The sequence below is a fragment of the Glossina fuscipes genome, unplaced genomic scaffold (genome assembly GCF_014805625.2).
Source record: "Glossina fuscipes isolate IAEA_lab_2018 unplaced genomic scaffold, Yale_Gfus_2 2, whole genome shotgun sequence".
In the NCBI taxonomy this organism is placed as follows: Eukaryota; Metazoa; Arthropoda; class Insecta; order Diptera; family Glossinidae; genus Glossina; species Glossina fuscipes.
Genome location: NW_023998416.1, coordinates 17,740,951 through 17,768,872, shown reverse-complemented (window position 1 = coordinate 17,768,872; position 27,922 = coordinate 17,740,951). Strand labels below are relative to the sequence as shown.

Below are 27,922 nucleotides of genomic sequence, written 5' to 3'. Positions count from 1 at the left end.
TTTTCGCTTGGTTATTCGAATTACACTTAGCAGTGTTTGCTTTGAATCCTCTTGACAACCTAGTGTTCAGTTAACGACTCGCCTACGTCAATATAACATAAGCTGGTTTTAGTGTTAAAATTTATACTTTATAAGGGCCACTTGCAGGACAGAGAAGTATGGGCGGTGAAGACAGAGAGACTTCGATGAAGATCCAAATTTATTGATTACACGCTGTTGTGAGCAAAGATAATAAGTTTAAAACGCCTTTTGCAAACGTATAAGGTTCCCCTTGCCCTTCCTAACCTACAAAGCGTTTTAAGACAAATTACCGTTGCATCCAAACTAACTTCAACGCTGGTCCCTAATTCACGTCATGCAAAATTTGCATTACAAAACCGTTTTCATTAACGCAGTGAATTTTTTGCTTTATAAAAATCGAGCGTTTAGTGTGGAGTCGACGGTAGCGACACCTTTAAGCTGCGCATGGGATCATAAGAGACAATGGCGACTACAGCTCAAAACAAATTGGAAGAATTGCAAGTCGCCAACATGCAGGTCGAACAAACCGTCGCAATCGCCGGATACACAGGCGACCTACAGAAGAAAAGTCCAATGTTGTCTACGCTTACAGATGTATGCTACAAAACATGAAAGCAATATAATTTCGACATACCTTGCCTTATCGCATATATCCAATCCGAACGTTCTTTTTCAGTATTTGCCACTAAATACAATGTATATTGAGGAACAGTACGTTGAGATTGATCATCACTTGACTCACAATAGCCTACTTGAAAAGGATAGCCCTGCAAAGTAAGCGAGAGGAGAGAAAAGCTAAGAAACTTGAAACTTTTTCGATGATAATAGCTACGATGAATAATGTAAAGAAGTAAAACGATACTTACATCCGGTGCAAAAGGATCACCTCCTTCACCGTTCACTGTGGCAGTTTCAACGAGTCTGACGCCTTTAACGGGTATACGACCACGTTCGCGACGACGCTAAAATATAAAAATAATTTTTTTCCTTTTTTAGTTTAGGTTAATAATGAAAAAGACAAAAGGTAAATGGTTGTAGTTTTTATCAAAAATGCAACTTAAATTTGATACGTGCTTAAGCAAATTTTAAATACACAGCAACAGTTAGTCAATTATTTTATACGTCATGTTTTACAAGCGCTTTAATAATAGTTTTAAAAAAAGGCCAACACAATGTTTCCCAATTTTTTGCACTTAACCACCAAACCATTAGGTTGCTCAAAAGGATATTCTTGTTTACATACACAGATAAAATTTCTCTTAAGTGTTTTTATGCTCACATTTTTGACACTTCTTTGCCTTTTTTTTTTTTTTTGTTTGTGTTCAACGCAGATACTACACCTCTTCACTGGAGAAACCCGTAATTGGTTTAAACGGAGCAAAAAAGAAAAAAAAAAAAACGAGCATTATCGAGAAAGAGAAATACAAAGAGCTCTAATAAACCAAAAAAGTTTATAATTACCTAGGCACATGTTGCTTTTTATTACGAGTTGAAGCAGTTATAAGGCATCTATCTATAAACCGAACGCAAACGGAGGAAAAAATAGAAGAAGGAAGAACAAGTGTTTAATTAAGTTAATTGCGCTGTTTCAGACATAGGTTCATTTTTGATGAAACGATGTTTTCAAAAACATACACAAACACTTTAAATTTCTAATACTGAAAGGAGGAACATTAAATGTGAGCAGACAATCCGTTTGGTGACTACGAGCCAATTAAGTCCTTTTTGAATCTTCTTAGGTATGACAGTAATGATATTTTCACGACTGATTTCACGCTTATGAATCTTTTTTAAGATTCGCTTTACATCCTCTGTATCGCATGAACTTTCCGCTTAAAAAAGTTCATTTTAAATATGCTCTGTCGTGGGGATTTCAATACTGCGTGACATAGAAGGGCCCAAAGAAAATCTAAAAGACGACATTGATTGATTATCTAATATGATCGAACAAGGCGACCTAAATATTTTTATAGAATACCGGAGGTACTGTTGCTTGTTTGCAGTCTGTACGAAAGTTATCAAAACCCTAGGCCAGGGCAAGAGTGCTGTAATAGACGAGAAGATCCTTGGTATTCGCTGGCGACAGAAGGCTGCGAATTATTACGGGTTTTATTCAAAAGACTTTGCTCAGTTAGTTGCTTGAGAAATTAACTCATCTTTTTCAATATTTCTTAAAGAAAAAAAACAAATAAGAAATGTCATTCAAAAAAATACATGATAACAATGGCTATACCCTGCCTTCGATATAAAGTACTTCAACCATAAAGTACAGGCTAAAGACTGCGAATGCGCTTAAAATGTAAACTAAAGCAAGCTAAGCGTTACAGTGGCCTACCGCCCACCATTAAGCATCTTACATCACTTCGTTTAAGGCAGTCATTCACATGAGGAGTCTTCAAAATAAGAAACTATATGGGTAGTGCGCCAAAACACTTGAAAATTGCTAAATGTGGGTTGAACACGAAAAAACAAACGGACAGATGGACAGACAGACAAACTTCAATATAATAAACGGTGGGTCTGTCTTAAGCGCTTTTGGGTATTGTATACATCCACAAAAAATTAATACATCCAGCGGCATCTGTAGATTACCGCAAATTTCTTATGCCCGAGATATTGATGCCTGCTTGACACTCTTCAAAGCGTACTCTGCTGCAGAATAAGAACTTCATTTGATCAATTAAAGCGTTTCGATGAAAATTGCTTGAAAATTTGAAACGTTGATGCTATCTTTTAGTAATCAATTTTACATAGGTACAACAAACACACGGTCATTTGGTACGCTCTCTACACGTCCGATTGTCCTGCTCATTTGGCAGAATTTCAATACAGCGTTTACCTTTTCAAATCAAGCGGTTATTGCTGGTTGAAGGGACGGGGATTTATTATTTTGAAAAAGTTCTGCTTGATTTGGAATCAGTCTTACATATTGATCTTTGTTAGATTATTGTGTTGTGATATACATGTTTTGAGTCATTTTTAACCTACATACCCTCTCTCTCGCTGCAAATTTGCATTCCACAAGTTAACGCGTAAGAATATATGAGATGCAGTTAGTACCAAAGTTTAGAAAGATGGACAACTAGCTTTATGCGCCAACATTTTTGAAAAATTTGGCTGGTGGTTTCACCAAATAAGAGACATATTATAGCCGCAAGAGATTCAAATGTTAATATATAGCAAGTAATAGAAGACTAAAAATATCAAACAGATGTCCCTCTCATTTATATCAGTCAGTGATCTTATATTCCATGCTCTCTACCTGCAATCAATATTTCTTGTGCTACCAGTAGCGGCAGGACTACTCAAGTCATCCGGCTTAAGAGATGTAAGTCCTCTTATCTAAATTTAGTTCAGCCTCAGTAGCTCCGCTTCTTATAATATTCATAATGAGTTCAATATGCAAATCATAACTTTGCACACGTAAATCATATCTTCAAACGAAGTGGTTATTATAAATAAATCACAATTGCATTCTGAGCATATTATTTAAGAAATGAGAAAATCTCTCAAATAATACAACATATGTGTATATTGGAATCAAGGGCTTTTGTAAAGCAAAAATACTTCCTGATTAATAATAATAATTAATTTTAATAAAAAAAAAGCCTTTTTGATAATCACAAATTAACTTCTTTGTAATATTGAAAAAGTCGTTAATCATTACAATAAAAGAGTTTCATATCTTTTTTTTTTTTTTTTTATTTTTTATTTAATTACATTATTATAGATAATTCTCAACAAGACAAGCGATCATATACCTCTAATCCATCTTCTTTATGTTGTGTTTTAAAAAACAATGTAAAGCAATCAAGGAGATAACGACGTTAAGCGATATTTGTGCGCGTCGTAAGAATGATGAATCTTTAAATATTATGACACAGTTTATTTCGGTCTTTTTTTTTTTTTTTAAATCATATTCAGACAATACATTGTTCGATTCTTTACCGAGTTTATGAATAATCAATTCGTTGACGTTAACGTGTACAACACTTTCACTACATGTGGCCGTCATTAGTTGAAAACGTTCACTTTTCTCTTAGTTATCTTCAGCTTCGTGCTTTGCTGTATAACATTTTTTGTGTGTATTTATCACTTTTTTTATGACAGTGACTTTTGTCCATCTCTTCCATCTCTTCTTCTTGATTGAATTTAAAAAAGAAGCATATTTCTCTGTCTATACTAAAAGAGGTCGACAAAAATCGATAAGACATAAAACATGTCGATGAAGAAAGACAATGAATTTTATTGAAAAATCATTGACGGCAAGAACGATCACTTTTACTACAATAAAAGCATGCATAAACAAACAAGACTGCTTTACTTGATTAAAGAGCCATTTAGAATTCAGAATTTTTATATTACTGGATTAAATTAAGTAGTTTTAGCGGCCCATGATCGCTCTGCGAAAATAGGGTTACCAATTTTTCATCATTATATCCGTTCAAAGATAACCTCGATAAGCCTACATTAAGTCATGTCTATTTGAAAGTGGTGTTAAGTAAATATGAACACTGTCTAAACCCGATTGTTAGCGTATTGGAGAAGTTAATAACCGACAGCCTACGCGAATATTTTATACGGAAACGCTTAAATAAGAAGACATACGCGCCATATTCACCAGATATTGCCCCTTCCGATTGTCCGGTTATGTTCCGGTAGATGGTCTGTTTGAGCAGCGATTTCCTTCGTACGAAGGTACCAAAAGTGATTTCGATTCGTGGATAGCCTCAGGAGATAAAGAGCTCTTTCGATGTGGGTTCCGAATGGTAACGCACCGTTCTTTCACAAAAAATTCCCAATTTTTGAAGGAAAACGGTGGAAACATATCTTTACCCCTAATAGAATCCAACAGATGAGGATTTAGGCTGTAAATTTTTAGGAGGAATTCCTTCGCCGCAGATAGCCTATCGGAGTGCGAAATTCCAAGGAAAAAAATTTTTTTGGAATAATTGGTAATGCGGAGCAAAAGGAATACATATTTAATTAAAGCTTTCGGAATCTAAACTAAGAAGCTTAAATGAAAGCGAATGGACAGATATGCCTTCATCAGCTTAGATCGTGAAGAGAATTGTTTTCCTATATACATATGTTCATCAAAATACATACCGGTTACAAGGAAATGCGTAAATCTAAAACAGATTTCGAGACATTAGAGCAATTGAATTTCCATGTATTATAGATGGTTAGGTTGTTAGTAATGAAGTGGAAGTCTCATAAGAAAATGAAATGTTATTAGATTCATAAAACGATCGATCTTTATTCCATATTGCGAGCAGCAACGATTCGCTAAACTGTGGCGGAAGCAGGAGAAGTAAGCAGACAATAAGCCAAAAATTTTGATGAATATTTCTCTCTTAGCGCCCCAATATCTAATAATAATCAATATTAATACATAATTTATAAATTCATTGAAAACAAATCAGTTCAAATATTTATTTCGAATCATTGAATGCGCATCGAAGTAAATTAAATAAAACAAAATGAAAAAAGTAAGGAAGGAACAGATTAGTAAAAGAGAATAATTCGAAAAAAAGAAAAAAAAAGACGTTATAACTACTGCTAGACAGTGTTCGATCATGAAATGTTAAAAAGCAAAATAAAATCAGCAAAACACATTTTCTAACGTTTGATAAAAAGAAGATTTCACTCTGTGCACACAAACTCAATTACGGTTGAACAATTTATCAATTTCCGCTAAGTGCAAGGAGACAACAGTGACAAGAACCGCAAATACGACAAAATGAAAATCAAATGCAAAATTAAATTCTCTTCGGTTCTGGAATAAAAAATAATGCACAGCATTACATAGTAACTATGATGTCGCAGCTATGAAGAAAATTTGTTTAACAAGGCTGTGTGACATTAACGAACAAAAGAAAATTTAATCAATTATCACCATAGAATCGCGGCAGCAACAATTGCAATACGAGGAACAAGAGGACAGAAGAAAAAGAGAAAAATGTACACAGCATATTCAAAATAATGACAACAATAATACTATAAATAAATGTTTCTAGGAAATTTTTTATTTTTTTTTCATACTTTTGCTTTATATATATTTTTTCTAATTTGGATGTAATATGAAATTTAAATTTAATTGAGTCATTCATAAACTGATGCTTATCAACACTCAGGCAAAGACGACCATAACACAGAATAAAGAAGATAGACAGATGTAGACGATGAACAGCAAGCGCAGTGTGAACTGAAGTGTAATTCGTGGGGAACCGTCATCACACTGTATCGTGGCCACCACCAACATAATAATAGAGAGAAATTTAGATGAAGCAGACGTTAAAAACGGACATCCTGTTGTGCTTTTGTTTTTGACTTTCATTTAACTCTTTTGTCATTAAACAATGGACAGCAGGCAGCACATGGAAACGTTCTCATGCCCATTGTACCAATTTCTAGTCTCGGACACACCTACCGCTTTTTAAAGCGAATTTTTGAGTAAATAAAAAATTCAACTTAGCCATACTTACCGACACAATGTCTTTAAAAGTCTGGCGTTTCATTAGCAAAATGCACTCGTGCATATTTTAGATTTATTATCACTAAGCGATGTTATTTTTACTATAATTAGTGAGAATTTCCCAAAAGAAGTGCTCAATAAATTTTTACAATATTATGACAATAATAATAATATACTGTTGGCTACAAAACATGGCTCTAAGTCTGAGAGAATTTTAAATAGTGGTTTGGTTGCACTTTTCAAGAATTTTGAACTATTTTTTCACAAAGTGTGCATTGCTTTCCTTTTTTTTTTTTAGAAGAAATTTCAACTTTCTCAGTAACCGTAAATGCAAAAACCCGCATTATACACATCCATGATTTTTCATTTCTCTTGAATGTTGTCGTAGCCGTATGAGCTCGGAACTTTTTTCCCTCTACGAAGATTATCGCCGATCACTGAATTCCGCCTTTCCCAAGCTTAAAAATTTGGCCTACTTGACGTATTTGCATTTTGAGTCCATCAGGCAAGTTCACTTATTAAAATGAAGAGAATAACGCTGACTCAGAAAAAACGTCTTAGCTAACGGTTAAGAAAACCATATTTTCTGATCAATTACTTTCTTTGTTAGGGTTTGGTGTGCTTGTTACAAGGAAGTCGAGAAAAATTTCTGTATAGCATTGAACTAAGGTAAGAAGCTTCTTCAACTAAACTTAAACATAATCGACTTGGTGTTCATGCAATAAAACATAGCAAACACTTTCCCCAAGAGCTCGATGCGAGGTTCGCACTTTTGTCGAGTATTTAAATTGTTTTCATTTCCATGTAAATCAAAAAATCTTGTCTAAAATATGCAAGATTCATATCCAATTAATGGACTTCTCGAATTGCAAAAGTTCGATAATTGGTCTGTAGGCAATACTTGCGGTTTATTCGATACATAGAATAACGTAGTAGACTATGCTAAGGACGCCATGTACACGAAAATTCAAAAAAAATTTTCAAGCAAATAAAACGCAGATGCATATGAAGCAATGCAATAATTGCTACATCAGCCGTAAGAAGCGTATACTTACGATATTGTTATGATTCTTCAATCTCTTTGAAATACTTTCTTTTTATATTCTTATTTCATAATATATAAAATACCGTAGCGTCCGCACAGATGCTCAATTTGAAAATTCCAAAGCAGCAAAATCTTTTCAAATCCTGTGTTAATAGGCTGAAAAGCCATGTTAATCATCCGCCAATAATATAATATTTATTGAAATATATGAAATTACGGCAGTAACTTACTTATCTTCTCAATATTATTTTAATGAGTACTGAATTTTGTTTAGTTTTGTTTTATATGACAACATTTATATACTTAGAACGCCACTGGATTCATATAGCCGAAATAGCTCAGTTGGGAGAGCGTTAGACTGAAGATCTAAAGGTCCCCGGTTCAATCCCGGGTTTCGGCAAGACACTTTTTATTTTTTTTAGTGTTAAATTTAATTTTTTAGAATAATGACAACCATTTTCACACATATCGGCATAGACTATGCGAATTCTACAATGAATAACAAAAAAACGTCGTTTACAAGCCTAAAAAGAAACGTTGTTTCTTTACGCTTTGGTCAACTTAAGAAGTCAGATAAATCGATTCATACGCTTTTATCTTTCAGTCGAAAGGCCTTGACTCTCCTTACAAAAGGGGAATCAAGGGAATTGTTACTTCTAGCCTTTTTGCAAGTGTTAAGTGCAATTACTTATATACTGTCTTATGTTAAATTATCAAATCATTATCGAAGTTCGTAAACTAATTGCATAAAAAGAAAAATTACTTTCGAAATGTTAACAAAATGTCTCAGCGATTTTCCGTAAGACATCAATGATATGATAATGATCGACTATGCAATTACGAATTGTTACGCATCTTATCAAAGCAGAAGAAGCAGTAGATGAAAGAAGGTTGACGTATCATTAAAATTTCAGTTTTAATGTTAATGACTACCGTTACTCTGTAGATACCGATTCCTGCCAAAATAACTCAATTTAACGTATAATCTTTTTAGAAACGGCAGAGTCGTATAAATGAAGATAGCAAGCTGAAATTTGATACACACCTGAACTAAAATAAAACAAATAAATTCATCATAGTCGCGCAAGGGCAATCGCTAAATACTCTACACCAATTCGCTCGTTTTGATAATGATAGTCTATAAATTGCAAATGAATGAATTTTCATGAAAGCCCTCGTATTGGAGGCTGTCTAAACCATCACATGACCTAATCCCAGTTGAGCAAATTTAATTAACTTCCTGAAAGTTTCATTATATTTAAATTTTCGTCATAGAAAAGCAGAAATTGCTCTTTCTCGGGCATGCGTTTTGTGGTAACTCCTGTTGTGCAAGGGCCTAAAAAATATACGTATATGTTCCACATTCCTACTGTTAATTGTACTCTACTTGTGGTACATGATAAATTAAATTCGTGCGGACGTAAATAATATCCAGAAGGGCTTAAGATATACCCGGCGTTAGTTGTACCGATTAGCGAATGATTCTGATTCGCTTTAAGTCCGTCTGTCTCTCCAAAATTTTTCTGCAATACTCGCTGTGTAATAGTATTTCATCATTCGAATATGGTATGAAAAATTCGGTTCATATATATATTTTTCAATATTTTATGATGAAAATGAGTTCGCAGTAGCAAATTGACAGCGAAAACAACCTTACCGAATTTGAACTGGGTAGGTCTATTTCTTGAATACCGATGCATATAAGGATTCTCAAGAAATGTAGAACCTTATGGACCAAAAAGACCTAATTATTACTGTTTTATGATGAAAATGATGATAGTAATTTGACATAAAGATTAAGTAGAGCAAATTCGAACCACATGGATCAAGTTCTTGGAGTCCACTCCGTTTTCATGAATACTAAGCCATCCAAAAATAGGTTTATTTCTGATGGAAATTCGTCCATAGTAGCAAAATAACTAAAAAAAATTAACAGTAAGGAGTTTAGACCATATTGGTCTATGTTTTAAAACCCAGTTATCGTGAAAACAAAGCCTTTATCTGAAGAGAGAGTATAATTTCTAGTTTTCTATGACGGAAACTGATAAATAATAAGATAGTCGACAAGTAAATTAAGTTTGATTCAAGACACGAGCTTTCATTTATTTCATATTTTACAGCCGAGTGCGGATTTGACTCTGCCGTTTCCTAAGAGCGAATGTCGGTAGGATCGTGATTCTGTTTCAAAAATATGTCATTTGCAGTAACGTTTAATTCCTCCGCTTAATTTGAAGGATTGTCCTTCGAAAGTGAAAAAAAGTGAAGTGAGTACGATATCAAAGTTAAAAAAAACCATAGGCATTTCCATTTGAGGGTGAGCTGGGCGTGATGTATTATGGTTTTTCCCAACCAAACGAAATCGGTAAGAACAGCAATAATTAAATGCGTCAAAAATAGCTATAAATGTCATCAGTATGAAGCAAAGCTCCCTCAGGAAATTTTTTTTGGCTAGTATTATAATCCGTAGACCCCTATCCTCCCCGCTTTTATTAGTAGTGATTCTCTTTTTCAATTAACACGGATTTCAATTATATGTCTTATCACTTGTTTGAACAGTGCTTCTATGGCTTATTTTTCGGACAACTTTAGAAGACTAGTTGTTTCTATCGCTCGAAATTCACGGTATTTTTCAAAAGTAGAAAAAGTAGTGGCTAGCAATGGAAAATATTTTCAATAGTGCACGTTTTTTACAGTAAGGTCTCGAACGTCGAAAAAAAAACGGTGTAAATAAAGCTGTACATCCAATATACGTATGATATTCAATGCATTATTATTGTTTTTCATTTAATATAAAACATGATCGCGACGTTAATTAAGCTTTGATTCTTTAAGAGTAAAATTTAGCTCAAATGCGTTTAAGGGATAAGCCGCAAGTCTGACACAAACGATCATATAAACACACCTGCATAATAACCTGATTAGGAAGAGCAAGAGACATATAAGAAACATCAACTGAATAAGGAAAATATGCATGTCTATCTAATGCAAAAGCACTTACACTTACACCGTCTTAACACCGTTAAGTTTATTTGGTTGAAACTATTGTATTGAAGGTAAGTTAGTATTTTTCCTGGTCAACTGCTTTTAGAGATGGAATTAATCACTTTCATTTTCTGTTTAACATCAGAATAGAAATTTATTCGAAAACTTATTAAATTTTACAGAGGAAACTTGCACTTAATGATTGAAACTGCATGGCGAACAATTATTTAGGCACTTGTGAGTGTAAGTTTGTGGTGACGTATGTAATATGCAGAAGGGCTTAAGACAGACCAAGCTTTTTTTATACCGTCCGTCCATTCGTCTAATTTTCGAGATATTTTCATGAAATTCGGTATACTGGAGTGCTTTGACACAAGAATGCATGAAAGCAATTTCGATCCGTCCACTCCGCACACTACGCCTTATTTTGAAAACTCGTTATAAGAAAAAAAATAAAATTTTCAAAATTTCTCATCAAAACTGGCTCTGTAATAGTATGTGTACCTTCTAAATTGATATGAACAATTTGGTTTGACTGGGGCAATGTTTTGAGCATTTTCTCATAAAACTGTTCCCGCGGAAACTTCGTCTTTATACAGTAGATATCATTTTCAATATATCATGGTGAAAATTGGTTCATAATACTCAATTTACTACATAGAAATCAACCTTGCCGAATTTGGATCATGTAGCTCGGATACCACCGCATATAAGAATTCCCCCAATATGCGGGCTTTCAAGAAAAAATATGCCTTTGCATGTAAGTAAGGTATAAATTTTAATGTTTTATTACCAAAATGAGCGAATAGTTGTACCAGGCGAATTGTTGTGGGATATTTAGTGATCGGCCTTGCCCGACTATAACATTCTTACTTATTTTTTATTAATCACATTTTAACACTATTTGACCATGGAAATGAAAAGAGGTTGTCGAGAGTCAATCATTACTTATCGATTTGAAAAGGATTATATGTCCGAATAAAGCACAAAATTTGCCGTCGATGATTTGTTGTACCTTACACAGAGTGTATTAAGTTTGTGCGGACGTAAAGCACAGCTAGAAAGGCTTCCTTTTACAATACGGAATCACTCTCTAAATCGATCTAAGCATCTGTCCGTCTGATGCCTGTCCATGCATTTTTATGTTCCATCTGTGAGTCGCAAATATTTGAGATATTTCGATGGAATTTGGTACACCGACATGTTTTGGCCCAAGGTCGAACAGTATTTACATTGGTTCGGATTGGAACATTTCATATATACACTTCATATATACAAATTAATTTTGAGCAAAGTCGTTAGATAAACAACTGTAAAACGGTGTAAGGCATTTGGGACTGGGTCGGGTATAGCGTTTTTACTTTTCTTTTCGGAAAATAATTGCATTTGTTTAAGTTTTCATAAGTACAATGAGGATTCAATTGGATAAACCGACAACAAACCCGAAACTATTAACCGTTTGGCGTCCTTGGTCATATATGCGGATGTTTAGTTTTTTTTTTAATTATAATTACTACTGCTGTTAATAAAAAGAATCAAAATTTGATAAAAATTATTTATCACAAAACCTTTGAACACGAAATATATAAATCTTATGGTGTGACAACGGTGTTTACCACATACAGTGGTCAACAATAGATCCACGTCTTTTCCGCAAATAAAACCAAATTAGCAAGCAGAGCTCTCCGTTTTCTACCTTTTTTTATGTGACCAGCGTCTCGGTGAATCTATCCTATTCGTGGAAACACGGTGCTGCTCAAGAATATTTTTAAGTAGAGTAGGAAGGGAAAAGAGAGTAGTGTTTGTGTACATTCGATCTGAAAGTGGAAACATCAGGCATTGTGTATGTATTCTATGTACGACATTTACATGCCGCATATTTCTTCGAATGCCTAACCTTTTCCAGGCATATAATCGTGATTAGTCCAACACCTCGTTCTGTACTTTTTTTTTTAGTTCGCCCTCATAGGGAGGAACTATCAAACCAATTATTACTAATTATTTAATCATTTTCAACATTAATGTAAAATTCCTCCAATTTTCTTGTTAAAAATTATTTCATAATAAGCAACTTGAACGAAAATATATACTTGAAAATTAAATAATAAGTTTTAAATTTTCAAACACTTCATATTGCAATCTGTACATTAAATCGAAATACTTTAAATTGTAATTGAAATGAACCAAACATTTATTCTTCCAATTGAAATCTAGGTTTGGGTATGCGGCCTGTCAGTCTTAATAAGTGACGACTTAAATCTCTCAATATATGTTTAACACTATTTCAAATGGGATCTACGCAAGCGACATTAACAAATAAATGAACGGAGCTCTTGAACTCGCACTTTTTCTCTTATGTTATGTGCTTATGAAATATTTACTCATATTAACAATAATGATAAAAAAGGAAAAAAAGAAAAAACAAAGCCCGATTTTTGATTTAAATCCATTAAAAAATTGTAGACTTTCAGTTTTTAAATTGATTATAATTTTCTTGCGTTGCCTGCTTGTGCATAATACAAATAAACGGGGTGTTCAGTGAAAGGGAATTGTGTCAGACTCCCTCAAACAATTTAGAACAAGGCAGTTGTGAAAATTACAGCAAAAGGCATTAAATGAAATTAATGGAAATAATAAAGAAAATGATGATGTTGATGCTGAATGTCGATCCGTCTCCCATTTACTATATATATCACTTATATGCGTTACTGCGTGTGCATATGAGATAAAATGAAATTGTAACTCGTTGTATGCATAGACTTTTTCCCCGATTGTTTGCGCTTTAAATAATTTATGATAATTTTTTATTAATAAAAAGTAAAAGTTTATATTTGTTTTGGAGTTGTTTTTTTTTTTATTTCCTTTTTCATCCACACAGAGCCATTCTCTTCTCATTCATTAGGCACTATTGATATGTGCTGTTGTTAAATAAATTGAAACGGCGTCATCATCTACTCTTTGTGCAAATGCATATAAACGTGTGTTGTTTTTCACGCCTGTCTCTCCGGCCATTGTTTACTCAAGTTGCTTTAAATAAAGGCTTTTGGTATTTTTACGTCGTTTCATACAATTTCCTTTGTATTCTATACTTTTTGCCCCGGTTTTTTAGCGTCTGCAGATTTCACCTAAAAAACGTTTACAATTCGTTCTCATTTTCATTACTAAAAATTTTAATGATGAAAGCAAACTGCGCTGCATTGTGTGCATATGCTTGATTGCTATGTTTTGAAAAGGATTAAATGTAAAATGAAAATGTTCTAAAGTTTGAAAGTAGTTTTAGCCTTTCCTTCCCTCTAATGTGAAACTATTAATATTTTTATATAAGGGAATCTTCTTACATGGGCGCTATTTAGAGTTCTGCCGAACTGTCGAAATATACGTATTATCAAAATTTACGTTGAACCGGCCTAAGTGCTTCATATTGCTTCCAAGCTAAATAGACACAGAAGAAGTATGTTGTCACCAATCTCGAGGCAACATATCACCAAACTTTACTGATTAAGGAACGCATTAGTTTGCAATCAGGCTATGGCGACACGTGTGTGCGACACATTTTCGGAAGTAAATATATAGGATGCCCCAAAGACAGCAGATTTGCATTCGTCTCTATTTGTGCGCTAAAGCGTTGGCAATCCCAAAAGACACAATTTTACAACTGACAGTTTATAATGACTAAAAATGGAGCATTGTACGAGAGAGCAATGCGTTTTCATTGTTGAGGCATATTTAAAAAATAATAATAAGAATTTAAGAAATAATAAGATCACAGTTCGCGAATTTCGTACAAAATATAACCGAAACATTGATTAAATTTCGTCAATTATGACGAGAGTGATTTCGTTTAATATTACGTTCTATTTAATTGAAATATTGTGTGCATTTATAAGGCTTGTGCCTTAAATGATGATGGCGGCTAATACAGACTTATCATCGTGGCCGGAGAACATGGCCCAGATTTATTTATTAACAAATACGCCAGACATGTGCTTTCAAAGAGATGCCGAAATACATCACACCTCCGTCGAAAAAATCAATTTGTTAAAAACGAAATCTACCATTTGTAGACACTCGTATACGTTGCTGCAAATTCTGAAGAAAAGTATTCGTTTGTGTGCCCAATCGCTAAGTGTTATGCCTTTACCGACTGAACACCCGCTACAGCTACGACCAAAGCAAATTGTACCGCACCGTGATTGGAATGCGCGAACACTCACTTGAAAGATTATTGTATTGAAAATGTGCAAGTTGTCTAACGGCTGCAACCGATCGTTGATGGGAACTCAGCGAAGTTTCTGGGCATGATTTGGAGTAGCTTTAACATTCGTGAAAGCGCGGTCCGTTGAGTTGTCCACGACGGCATTCGCTACTAGTCCTATGTTATAATCAGCGATAGAGACTTATATACAGCATAACATGAAGCGCTCTAAAGCTCTTTCAATACTTCGATTTTTTCTCAAATAAAGTCAAAAAGTGAATCTGAAAGACAAGATGACAGTTGCTTATGGTAGTGCTCACATTCTAAAGTTTCACGCTATTGTCGTGATATCAGAAAGTTTAAGTAACGAAGAACATGCATACATAAAACGATCGTAATACAAACTTGGAATGCCGAAAATTATGTGACCAGATACCCACATTAACCATAGTCCTCCGCATGTATGCAACGTCGTTGAGGTAATGGTCGATAAACATTGGGGGAAATAACGCTACGTACAAATCTTATGAAATTATAAATTTGCAAAAAATATAAATAAATTAGTTTCAATGCCAATACGTTACCAAATACGATATGCAATCTGGATGTAATCAAAATTATGTAAAAGAAAATAAAATCTTGAGGTTTTCCACATTCACGTCTAAAATCGGCAACAAATTACATCTTATCACATAGGGGAATGAAAGATGGAATAAACAATTTTATTCACTTGGAATTCCAAAAGTTTCAAAACCCTTTCCCAACTCCTTAGAAAGTGATGTTAATCTAGAACAGATACCAACATTGGACGCTTAAGCGTACAAAGCTTGAATTAATTTCGTACGTTTCAATATATTCTGATATTAAATTAAAATTTATTGAAGTAATCAAAAGAACCCCAGCATAAGAGCGGCTGCTAAAACATTCGCAAATGAAATCAAAAAATCATCCCAAGACATACGTATAGCAGACGGGCTTTCGCTTATGAAGATGCGATGCGCGAAATTATCAAAAGGTTACTATGTGCCCCTTTTCATCTCCTTTGTTGCTCAAAAAATAGTTTTAACTGATTGCACAAAACATTATTTTTTTTTATTTTTTCCTTTACCGGTATTTTCACTATTCACCGATAAATTTCGTCCCGAAGGAGAGAATTCGAAAAGAAATAGGGTTATTCTGTATGAATATGTCTCCTCTGTTTTCTAAGAGAGAGCGGATGTACTTCTATAGAAGATTCTGTTGGAAGGTAAACAACTAAACATACTTTCTTGGAGCTTTGAATAAGTGTAGCTCTGCACCAAAAAGCCGCCAGTTGCGGAAAAAACTTTACTTTTCTTGCTTAAATCGAACGATAGTGTGGAGCACAACTATCCATGATGCAGAGAAGCCAAATGATTAATATAGACGATACAACTGCAATCCAAACGAGATCACCACCAAGAATTGCTACCTGCAACCATTGATACAATTGGGGTGAGAAGGGATAGCAATACACCGAAAGTTGATTGCGCCACGAACAGCAAACCTCGCTTAGGAAATTCTTACAGATCTAATCTGGAACGCTCTACTCTTCCCGCTCTTATTACCAGATATTACTTCCTTCCGGTTAATAGGGGATTCAATGGATGTTTTCTTGTTTGTTCAAACGGTACTTCCAGTCTTATGGCGATTCCCAAATTTGCTTTATTTTGTAGGTAACCGTAAGAGAAAAGTTATTCTTTTTGCGCAGAATTCATTTAAGTTTTAAAAGATTGTACACGTAATGCCTAGCGATGGGCAATATTTCGAATAGTAAATCTATAAACAAGTTTATTACCATAAAGCCTCGAGTGTCGAAAAGGTCGACAGAAGCAAAATTTCCTGTAGTATCTTGTTTTTATCTTTATTATAATACATAATCCATTGAATTTCTGATTTACAGTTACCTAAAATATGCAAATAATCACCAACATGCACTTAAATAAAATACTGCAAAAGGCATTGAACTCTTCGAATACTATTTACAAAATGAACATTTATATGAATTAAAATTCTGTCATAAGGAAGTTTAAATAAAGAAGAGAGAACAAAAAGTATTCCTTGTTCTTTTATAAGCAATATGAAAGGAAGAAACAAACATATATAAAGGTGCATATAAACCTTGCAGCGAATCAGTGAGACTCACTATCCTGAGTTAGTTCTCAAATTATTTTTTACTTAATGACTTTGTCCCGAATTCGGATCGATATCTGCTTCACTCCTATGAATCTCTGCAGGCCAAACAAGAGTGAAAGGCTCAATGTGTTCTGTTAAGAGATTGGCGATGCTTAAAATTCTAACAAAAGACAGGCAGAATGTTTCAGTCCGTTGAGACCTTTGAAACTTTAAGCATCTATATATATAATAAATGCGATTAGAACCTTCCCTTGAGAGGAAGACACTAATAACGTTAAAGAAGTCACATTATCGCTTACGAACAGAAACATAACAGTGCGTCCAGCTATTCTAACAGCAAATCGAGGAGACATTGATGCTCTAAATCGTTTCAGAATCTTGGACTTTTTAAAACACCTACACAGATATTCTAATTTACGATTACATACGGACTAACAAAGCTAAAAAGCTCCGATTTCTGATCACGGTTATGCAAATAAAAATCGCACTCAGCATTTTACGTGCTCTAAAAAGGAATCAAAATAGAAGAAGTTGAAAATGTAAAACAGTAGCAGATAAAAGTCAATATACCTTAACAATGTAACGACATATAATCATCCTTTGACAGCGCAAGTAAAGATAAATAGGTACAACGGTGAAAATAGTGGAACATTTCTTTTGTGTAATATAAAATATGGATGAACGTTTGTGCATATGAATGAATGTTCACTTGTATGATGCGAGAAATCTGTCAAGCTTAGACACATGTACGTAATGTTTAGGTTAGCTGTTTATGTTCCTCTCCTGCACATCCTTACAATGTTCTATATGAGATATTGTTTAGCTATATACTAATATGTGCGCGCGTGTATTTATTAAATGACATAAATGGAGTGCACATTATGCATTATCTGTTGAGCATGTTGAGGTTTACGTTTAAAAGTTTTGACGGAAAATTCAAACTGTTTTATGCAACATTTTCTTCTTTTTTTTTTATTATTATTATTTAGTCAGACATATTCATAAAGCGTTTTCCACATTTTCTATTTGCCTACTAAGCTTGTGTTCGAATACGCAGCAACATCATCGAGCTCGCATAAAAGCAAACTTTCAGTTCAACCTATTTTCTACTTGTTTTTTTTTTTTTTTTTTTTCTTTTGTTTTTATTTTAATGAAACTCAAATACACCCAAGCACACATATGTTAACGTATTAACATATTAACGCAGTTGTTGTTTATGAATATATTTTTTCACATATTTTTCTGATTACTAGAATTTGAAAAGGAAATTTAAACTATTTTGCTGTTTTGTTTTTAGTTTGCTGTAACGTATGAAATGTCCTGAAATAAATTTCTTTGAAACTTACATTATAACATTGAAAGCAAGTAAACAATATGGAAGAGAATAATTATGTATTCAATACCAGGTATATACCCATGAAATCGGAATTTCGATATAAAAGATGCATGTTTATTATATGAAAACAGGCAAAAGCACTATAGCGGGGAGCGAGTCATTATTAATATCCTCTCCATAGATCGCCTTTTCAAAAAAGGGCGTAATACGAGAAGCGGTCGATAAAGTGGTCTGTTCCAAGCCATATTCAATAGGATGGGTCATTGGGCTAAAATACATCCGTATACCAAATATAATAAAAAAATCTCAAAAATTGCGGTCGCTAGGTTGAACAAAACGAAACAGGACAGACAAATGAACAGACAAGAATCACTTTCTGAATCGGTAGGTACGTTATGCAAATGTAATATAAACTCCCTGTTCTTATAAAAGCCAAGGTACACAGACGGACAGACGAGCTAAGAGCGATTCAGGATCAGTTTCTGGTGGGTGTAATAAAAAGTGTGTCGCTTAGCTCAGTCAAACAGCAACTCGATAAAAAATGTTTCTCATATCATTTTTCGAGTATTCGTTTTTTTCTTCACAAAGATATTACATGACAAGGTCTACGAACATGTTAAGAGTTATTGCATAAACAATAAGTGAAACGAAGAAATCAATAGTGCACTTGGCGAAGTTAAAAACTTTGAACTGACATCGGAGCACTTTGAAGTTTAAAATCTTCTTAAACCCACCAACCGAGACAACCAGGAACGGGGTTGAGTCAAATGATGGCCATAATGGCAGCAAGCGTGGCGATTACCGGAAACGTGCACCGGCGAACCAGTCTTCAACTCGAAATCGAAAAGGAAAAAATCCGTTGAAGACTTTCTGATGCTACAGGAGAACCATCTCTCCACCCCACCTTCTTTTTTTATCATTGTATCTGATTTGAGAACGCGCCACTTCAACCGTAATGTACCTTTATTTAACACGATAATCGTTTCGCAGCTACCGCTAATGACGAACGAATACCACAACATGCCATACATTTAGTGACAAAGTCAATTTATTGAGAGGAGAGTTCGATGATCGTAGTCTTCAAAAATGCAACAAAGATTATGCTATGTAACCCCATTGGATTTTTTACTTTGGGTTTATGTTGGAGCATTGACTTACTTTAATGAACCACGAACTCTCTCAATGGTCTTATTCACCAGGATTAGTCGTGCTATAGATAACCTAAGAGAAAATTTGTGTGAAAAGACGGCGAATATTGATTTTTCAAGATTGGATTCTTAAAATTGTCCAGGATGGGTCGCTTATATGAAATTATTCTTAAATAAATATGTCATGAACTAATATCTAAAATAAAAAAAATTATTATTAACTAAAAAAAAACAAAAAACTTATTTGAAGACCCTTCACTATCACTCATTCCTAAAATGTTGAAAACTTTACAAGCTTTTTACAGACATTAACGTATGAATCAAATTTAAGGTATATTTTATTGATCAATTAGAATAACAGTAAATAGCTGTCATTTCTAATGATTACTTTATGATTATTTTTTACTGCACTTACTATGATAATAAGGATGAAAGATTCGTCTGCTATATTTTTGTTTGTGAGCTATACTATATATGTATGTATGCATATGTTTGTGAGTTATACTATAGATATAACAGTGATCAGCTTTAACGGCAGCTGACAGCAATAGCTGAAAACAGGTTTGGCCAACTGGTGGCACAGTACAAGTCAAACCAAGAATATTATAATTTCAATGCTTCCTCCAGTAACGGGGCAAAAAAAATCGCTATATCTAAAAATCTGTGTTGAATCGAATCGTTTACATACTTGAAGCATCAGTGAGCACATTGAAACAGTGGCTACCAAAATGCAAAATTTTTTCCTTTCCCAAGTTTAATCTCCTAGCACCGTATAAATAGTAACCAATAAGGGACAAGCAATAGGTCCGCAAGCTGCATGAATGAACATTACATACAGTAACCCAACAAAGACCGCATACTGTGCCGAGAATGAAAATTTCTCTTATTAAAAACTGCATTGATAAGTTGAGGGTTAAAATATGCACTTGTTAAGCAGCAAAGAATATTTCACGATTTTTTTCTTTTGGCTTAAGACAGAGCGCAAAAAAATACTCTAATCCGATGAAAGCATTAAAAAAGTGTACATACAGCATAACTAGCAGGTTCGAAAAGACAACATATTTAACGGTATTTATTTATTGTACATGTTTTCATACATTTAAATAACAATTGAACAATTAAAGTGAACTTCTTTATTTCGTTTCCTTGTCAATGTCACAAAACATACAAAAACGCAGAACTGTTTCTCAAGAAGTAAGAAATGTGATTATAAAGTGAGGAAAAATCGTACGGAGAATTAGCAAAAGCAATTATAATTAGCCGTGCTACTATTCAAACTATGCTCAATCTTACAATAACACAAGTACCGCAGAAAGTAAGCACAGATCAGGCCAATCAGCCCAGCTTAGGGAGCACGTAAATCTAAATATTATTATAAATATTGTAGGAAATGAAACCGAAACTAGTGCTGCTGATATTGCAAAAGGCCTACGAAAATATAAATCAATTAGTATTCGTCACGAAACCGTTCCGAACTGTTCCCATTAAGTGTCTTATTTTACAAGGTCATGATCTGAATAACTGTAGAGTGGTGTATGGTATTGAAGATCGGGACGGGCTCACTGCAAGGTTTTGCTTGCCAAGAACTTACATAAGTAACAAAGGTAGAAACGTGGCCTTAAATGCGGAGGATGCGTTCCCTTCTTGGAACGTCTGAACTTGAAAACTTTCTGTTATGTTCGATCGCCATTTCCATAAATCAATTTTCATAAGTCAATCTTCCTCGCTCATAAGTTAAATGAAGTGAAGTTTGGGGATAAAAATTTCACCATAAAATAATATGAAATTAACTAAACTAATTGTAACGACAATAACAACAATTTTAGCTAATTATTTATATGTAGCATTAGCTTTACAGTTGTTAAACTCAAGCCGGAACCGCTGAGTTCCAAAAAATAATTGAAATGAAAAAACAAATATATTACAAACTACCCATCAATCTCAATACCAATTATACGTTGGCCCAAATCTATCAAAATAAATCATTTGTCACAAGGATTCCATTTCTCTTACATAAAATTATTCATGTTTACATAACCCAAAAATATTATATTGCAGTTCGTTCATCAAAAAAGACAGTAAACTTACTCGATGAGCACGCGGCCTTAAGATGCCGGCTGGACATGCCTGCTAAAAGAAAACCATCGAAATTATTTTAAAGGAAACAAAAAAGAATTTGAAAATAATAAAACCAATAAAAGTAAACAATGCTTTTGCCATAATAAAGAGAATAAGACCTGCATTTTATCACCACTCATGTAACATTACTGACAGTTATCCGTATACATAATTGATATTTGATATAGACAGCTGTACCCTGTTGTCGTTTTCATATTCTCTACAATTCCTTTTTGTAAACAACATACACATAATTACTTCTTTCGATATTATGTTGCTTAGGGATCCCTTTCGTTTCTTCTATTTCTTTTTTTATTTATTTTTTTTTTTTTATGATACTCTGAACTTACGAAATTCTTTCAAAGCAATGTTATCAGAAAGAAACTCTTTGTTTGTTGTATTTATTGAGTTCGTAGAGTAGAGAAAAATAAGAATGCAATGGTTTTCCTACATTTTCCTAATTACCGATCACCTTTTTTTATTTTTTATTTTTTTTTATTGCTTCTGCATTCCTTGTGGGAATATAGATAATGTAAATAGATTGTTGCTTTATGACTACTTTTCATTTTATTTTTCTTTCTGGGTTAGATTGTTATGACCAATGATTATTAATTAAGTAAACCACTTCAATTTTCTGTATTTAAGCAATTAAATAATAATAAATGAAACTTTAAATTCGAACACGTGTCAATAAGTGAGATTTCATAGTATTCAATAATTTTCTTTAAGGATACAGATCCAATTCATCCATGTGTAATACTTCTCAGTCAAAAATTCTTTACTTGAAGACGTGGCGTAGGAAGCTGCCCACTAAGAAACACTAAGAAAATGATTCAAAAATTTTGTTCTCCAAAACGATTCTCGTTCACACTAGGATAGAGAGTGATTATGAAGAGCAAGAATGCATGGTATAATGGTAACAGTCAAAAGAGAGTGGCATTATAGTTTAGGTCCAGGAGAGTTGTGGACTCAATGGCAGAGCATGGCTGACTAGAGCGAAGAAACTTATTTGACGTCCATCTTGTGGGGCTTACAAAAGAAAATTTCTTTTTTTTTCGTCCATGTTTGCAAATCTATATTAAATCAATCCATTTTTAAACAGTTGATAACAATAAATGACAAGCAGACATATCCCTACCGATAGGACATAGAAATGTTTAGAATGACATTCGAGAATATATTTGATATTCATTCGATATTATTGGAATGCCGTCTTACAACAAGCAATAATGAATCAGGGAATATGATAAATTGATTCTCTTTTAGTAATCTAAAGGAAACGGCTTAATGACCTGAATAGAAAATGTCACATACCACTCTGGTGGAATTGTTGCCTATATATGTGGTTAACAGTGTGTTATAATATGAAAGGTCTTGACTTTAATGCGTTTTCTGTAGAATCTCGATTTGACACCTTCGAACTTTTATTTGCTTTGATCAATCGAGAGGAAAAGGAATACTCGTTCTTGTTGTCAGAAGTCATAAAATTGTCGTAACGAGGGCTTTCCAGTAAACACATTGCATTGTACCGTCTCAGCTAACATTGATAGTAATGAGAAGCATTCAACTCATCTTTCCATGAATTTCATGGCAATAAAATTTGCAGAAAAAGAAGTAAAAAAAACTGCATTTGGGCAATGCCGACTATTAAATACTCTACTTTATTTCATCTAACACAATCCTTTATATATATATATATATTGCTTATAAAATAGATAAATAAACCTTGTACCTTATTTACATGTAAAGACCCAAGATGTGAAACGGCATACTCCACATTTACCAAATTTTCATAAAGTAGTAAATATATGACCTTTTTTCCATGCAAAGACTTAGTTTCGATGAGGAACCTAATATGAAGTTGGATCCAAAAAATAGACCTACGTAGCAAAATTTAGCAAATTTAGTCATTTTTATATCAAATTTCGTTAATATTGATAAATTAATTGGTTTCACTCTCTCTACGAATTTTCGACGTCGATTTGTAAGCCAATAAAATAGATTTGCTCTTAATCAATATACCGCTTTATCGAAACATTCACAATCTTTACTGGGAACGTAGGGGTAGGGCAGCTTCAGTAAATAGCTATTATGAGCGAATTGCCATCATAAAATAATAAACGTTACTACTTTTTGCCGTACACTCCCTTTCTTTTCGTATAGGGGGAGTTCCCTAGCAATTGGCCCCATCCCGAAATAATACTACTCAGCAATTTCTATATCATAGAAAGATTTTTTCCAAATAACCAGTTACAAGGAGAATGATCGCAAAAATGGTCGGATCCAATTCCCTTCCAATAAGATTGATCCGTGGGCAAACTAAAATCCCGGCAGACCAGCCTGTAAATGAAAATCCATCTTTGCCATGCGTTTCTAGCACAATGCAGCCATCTTAACATTACATTACAATTATAAAAGAGGATGAGATAAATAGAAGTTTTATTCACAACACTATTATTTTTTTATGACCACATTATTGTTATGTTTTTGTTAAATAATTTCTTATGTAATCATAAAATCTCAATAGTTTCTTAAAATTTTTTAAAAACATTCTTTATAGATATCTGTCATAGTGTATATGTAATAAGGAAGCAAAACCAAGAACTTATTCAAACCCGCAATCTTTATTTGAAGATTTCAAGCAAGAGTATAAATTTTAATGACTTGTACAAAAGACGCATAATAAGAACTTTTATTATTAAGAAATAAAAAAAAAAAAAAAACGAATAAAAAGTTCACAAGAATTATAATAGAAGAATAAACGTAATACTCAAATTATAGACGAAGGTTGACGATTTGTTTCGCTAAGTTAACATAAAACGCTTAATGTTGTCTAGAGTAATCTCGCGATTTAATAAACATACGAAGCTATCGAATCTCGATATAGAATCGATTTTAATTATACTCATGGTATAAAATACATCGTGCAAATCAGTTCTTTGTGAAATCGACTTTTTTTTAAATCAATTTTATTGCTATTGTTTGTGCAAATCGGTGATTTATTTGTAAGAAGCTACAAATTATGCTTGAGATACCTCTACCTCAGACCCTAATGTATTCTTTATTCCTTATTCGAACATTTCATAGTTGGCTTTGTAACGATTTACTGCGTCGATCTTACTCTTCGAAAAATCGAATTTTTCCCTTAGTACTTGCTAATATTAGCCTACTTGTCTACATGAAAACGAAATTGTTTGAATTATAACAAATCTTGGTTTCCGTCGGTTACTTGGCAGGTTGTAGTCTGTTTTTGAAATGTCATGTCAAAAACATAGGATTCTTTGTATTTCTCTTGTAAATACTGCACAAACTCAGGCTATGCATGCGAGTCATCAGCGTCGCTCACACGCACAACAAAATCGTCTCCTCTTTTTACATTATATGTTCAATAGCTGTTGTTATTAAAAACTTATTTTGATTTAAAAAATTTACATCATTTCTATACACTAATGAAGCATGTATCACTCCGTTATTAAAAAGTAATTTGCGACTTGTTAGTATGTCCGATAAATGTTACGGCGTAATTATTTCCTAGTTATTGCAGTACGATATTAACTATTAGTAAGAGGAAAATTTATATTCATTTGTAATCGAAGCGTTTTTTCTCCACCCCATCCCCCACTACCCAAAAAGAACCAGTAGGCGGAGTTGTCCTTCTCAGCCTACATTGTGTTGTGAGGGTTTGTATTGCCTTAAATGTTAATCTATTTGCAATATTTTCCAATGTTTTTCCTGAATCTCAAGCTGACATCCTCACTTTATCACTGGCAAAATGTTTACCGCAGACATTACACAAACGAGCAGAGGCACGGACGGACAGGCACACACATTTTGATACAGAATTTAATGCTGATCAAAGAATATAATAAAAAAATGACATTTGGATTTTCTATAATATTGATTGGGCGTAGTCGATTTTTTCCATCGGTTTACGGATACTACAGGACGGCCGCCTATTCAATATAGGCGGAAATCTACACAAGTTTCTTAACTATGGTCTATGAATCACTTTTCTTTCTTTTTTTGCCTCTGAAAGCAGAGGTATTCCCAATTTACTCCCCAGTGTACTCTAGGTAGGTCGTTTGATCAGTTTCGTCCAACTTCACCAACATCAGCGTGCAGCGCCTTTACCAAACTTGAAGCCGGCATCTGCCGTTTCGTGGACAGGAGAATGTTTATCAGGACAGTCGGACATTGTCAAGTCAATTCAAAACATGATGCTGATCAACAATGCGTATGAGTTGTGGGGTCTCTGAATCTCGCTCTTGGATGTTTGACAAAATGTATATATCTATGCTTCGGTAGAGGCGGATATAAATAAAACAGAAGCCACTTTTTCTTCAATTTATTTACTTCTCCCTTTCTTCGAGTAAAAAGGAGTGCAACATGAGAGCAAATATACGAAGAATTGTTTCCAACATAGCACAGCATATGGACTGAGAGAGTCCATTAGAAAGTCCTTTCGCCTACACATCTGTTAAAAAACGCCACTGACTCGCTTTAATTTTCAAAGATGGTTCCTAGAAAAAAGACCATTTCTAAACTTTATTTTCAAATTTTTTTAAGACAAACCTTTCTAAGTTTTCGCTAGTAAGGTATTTACTCATTTCACTGTCCCCGCTGTACCTATTGCTCTTCGTTGCTTAAAGTTTAAAGTAAGAACATGTAGGTAAGACAAAAACATGTAAATAGAAATTTAATTAAGAGAACACTTTTTTCGCTATAATAGCGGCGAAAGATTAGAAAAACAAAAATTTGAAAAGCTGTGAACAATAACAGCTTGAACTAAAGGAGTCGAAGCGAATTCAACTTATTTTGCCATAAACACATTCGTGGAAAATTACTGTAGAGTTCAACACAGCAATATACCATAATTAACTGTAAATTGATTACGGGTTATAATGGGGAAACAGGCAAACAACCAAATAAACCAAATGACGAAAATGTACACAAGTAACAATTTACTATAACATAACCTCAAATAGTATAAAATGTTTTATAAATAATAATTTAAAATTTTCGATATAACAGCGTGTCGGTGTGTGTACATAGAAGGTGAGAGAGAGAGAGAGAGAGAGAGAGAGAGAGAGAGAGAGAGTGAAAGAGAGAAAGAGGGAAGCGTTGATTTATGAAATTTTCAACCAAAACCAATTCCTATCTTGAGTACGTAAGTGTCATGTATACTGTGAATATTTTGCACAACAAGTGGATGGATGACTGCATGGATCGATGATTGCAAATGTATGAGTAATACTACAGCCTTACGGCTAGAACAAGTAAATGGAGTATGCACCACATTGTGGTACATAGTTTTCCTCAGACGGGCTCATACATATACATTCACATAACACATTCTCGAACGATGACTGTGTTACTGCGGTTTGTAAACGCCCCCAAAGTAAATGTTGTTTTATGGCTTGGGAAAATTCTGCTAATGCTTTGCTCAGCAATATGGTCACAAAACTTTTTTCAGTCAGACAATTCTAAACAGGAAGAATGCACCAGAATTATGAAAATATCTTCGGTTTCATACATTAACGTGGTAGGTATCAACGATAAACGTAATTTCATATAAGCTTTCTTCAAGTTATTAAATGATGTGCCGTGGTTGTTGATAATAGTTTTACTGTTTTCTGTATGAACCGGAAATGGGTGGATGCCAAACTGATTGAATCATTCTGGCATGCATTGATACGACAGCACCATATGGATAAAATTTTAAATCTGAGAATAAATTTTTGTCTGACAATTTACAACAAAGGAATGTCTTATATCATTTTTTAAGCAATATTATCTCTACGCATAGTTTCAAAAATATTGTAAACTAATTATGATAATTTAACAAAGTAGTTTCACTTTAGCAACTCGAATGACCGCCAGTCGAAAAGTTAAACTAAATTAATTTCGATTTTATTTTGAAGTTGATTAACGATAAACTTCTTTCCGGATCGTTTTTCATTTAAACTTTCCTTATCAGGTTATTAAATTTTTCTCTAACGTAAATACCGTTCTTGCTCGAACCCATGAGTAATTAATTCACTTGTCATTAAAAGTCACTATATGTAGCCAACTACACCTATTTCTTCCTGTGAGAATTCCTGTCTCCGCAACATAAAATGAACGAAACAAAGTAACCTTTTCCCTTTTAAGATCTTATGTAGTAACTGTTAGTTGAAATGCTAATCGAAAAACAAATAAAAACACTATAGTGACGCATGTCCCACCATTGGAGACCTTTCATGTCTTCGCTTAATACAAACACTCATGTGAAGATCTTTCGAAATAAGTCGTTATATGAAAAGTGATCGAGAAAGCGCTCCGATCCGATTCGTTTGCAATAGCGTTCGCCCTTGAGCCAAAACACGCCAGTATAACGAAATTCATCAAAACATTTCAAAAATTGCATCCTGTAGGTAAAATATAAAAAACCAAGATGGACCGAGAG

The 27,922-nt window shown here is 33.8% G+C and overlaps 1 protein-coding gene and 1 non-coding gene across 3 annotated transcripts in view; one reads left to right on the top strand and one right to left on the bottom strand.

Moving 5' to 3' along the window:
- LOC119633258 (tyrosine-protein kinase Btk29A) overlaps positions 1-27,922 on the bottom strand; it is a 186,521-nt gene that overhangs the window by 113,379 nt on the left and 45,220 nt on the right. For both annotated transcript variants that reach the window (XM_038026707.1, XM_038026708.1), the window contains exons 3-4: positions 888-983; positions 656-788 (exon numbers count right to left, since the gene is read on the bottom strand). In XM_038026707.1, the coding sequence (XP_037882635.1) occupies positions 656-788; positions 888-983 (229 nt within the window). The remainder of the gene's footprint in view (positions 1-655; positions 789-887; positions 984-27,922) is intronic.
- Trnaf-gaa lies at positions 7,872-7,944 on the top strand. The gene has a single exon. It is a non-coding gene; the product is annotated as a tRNA-Phe (tRNA).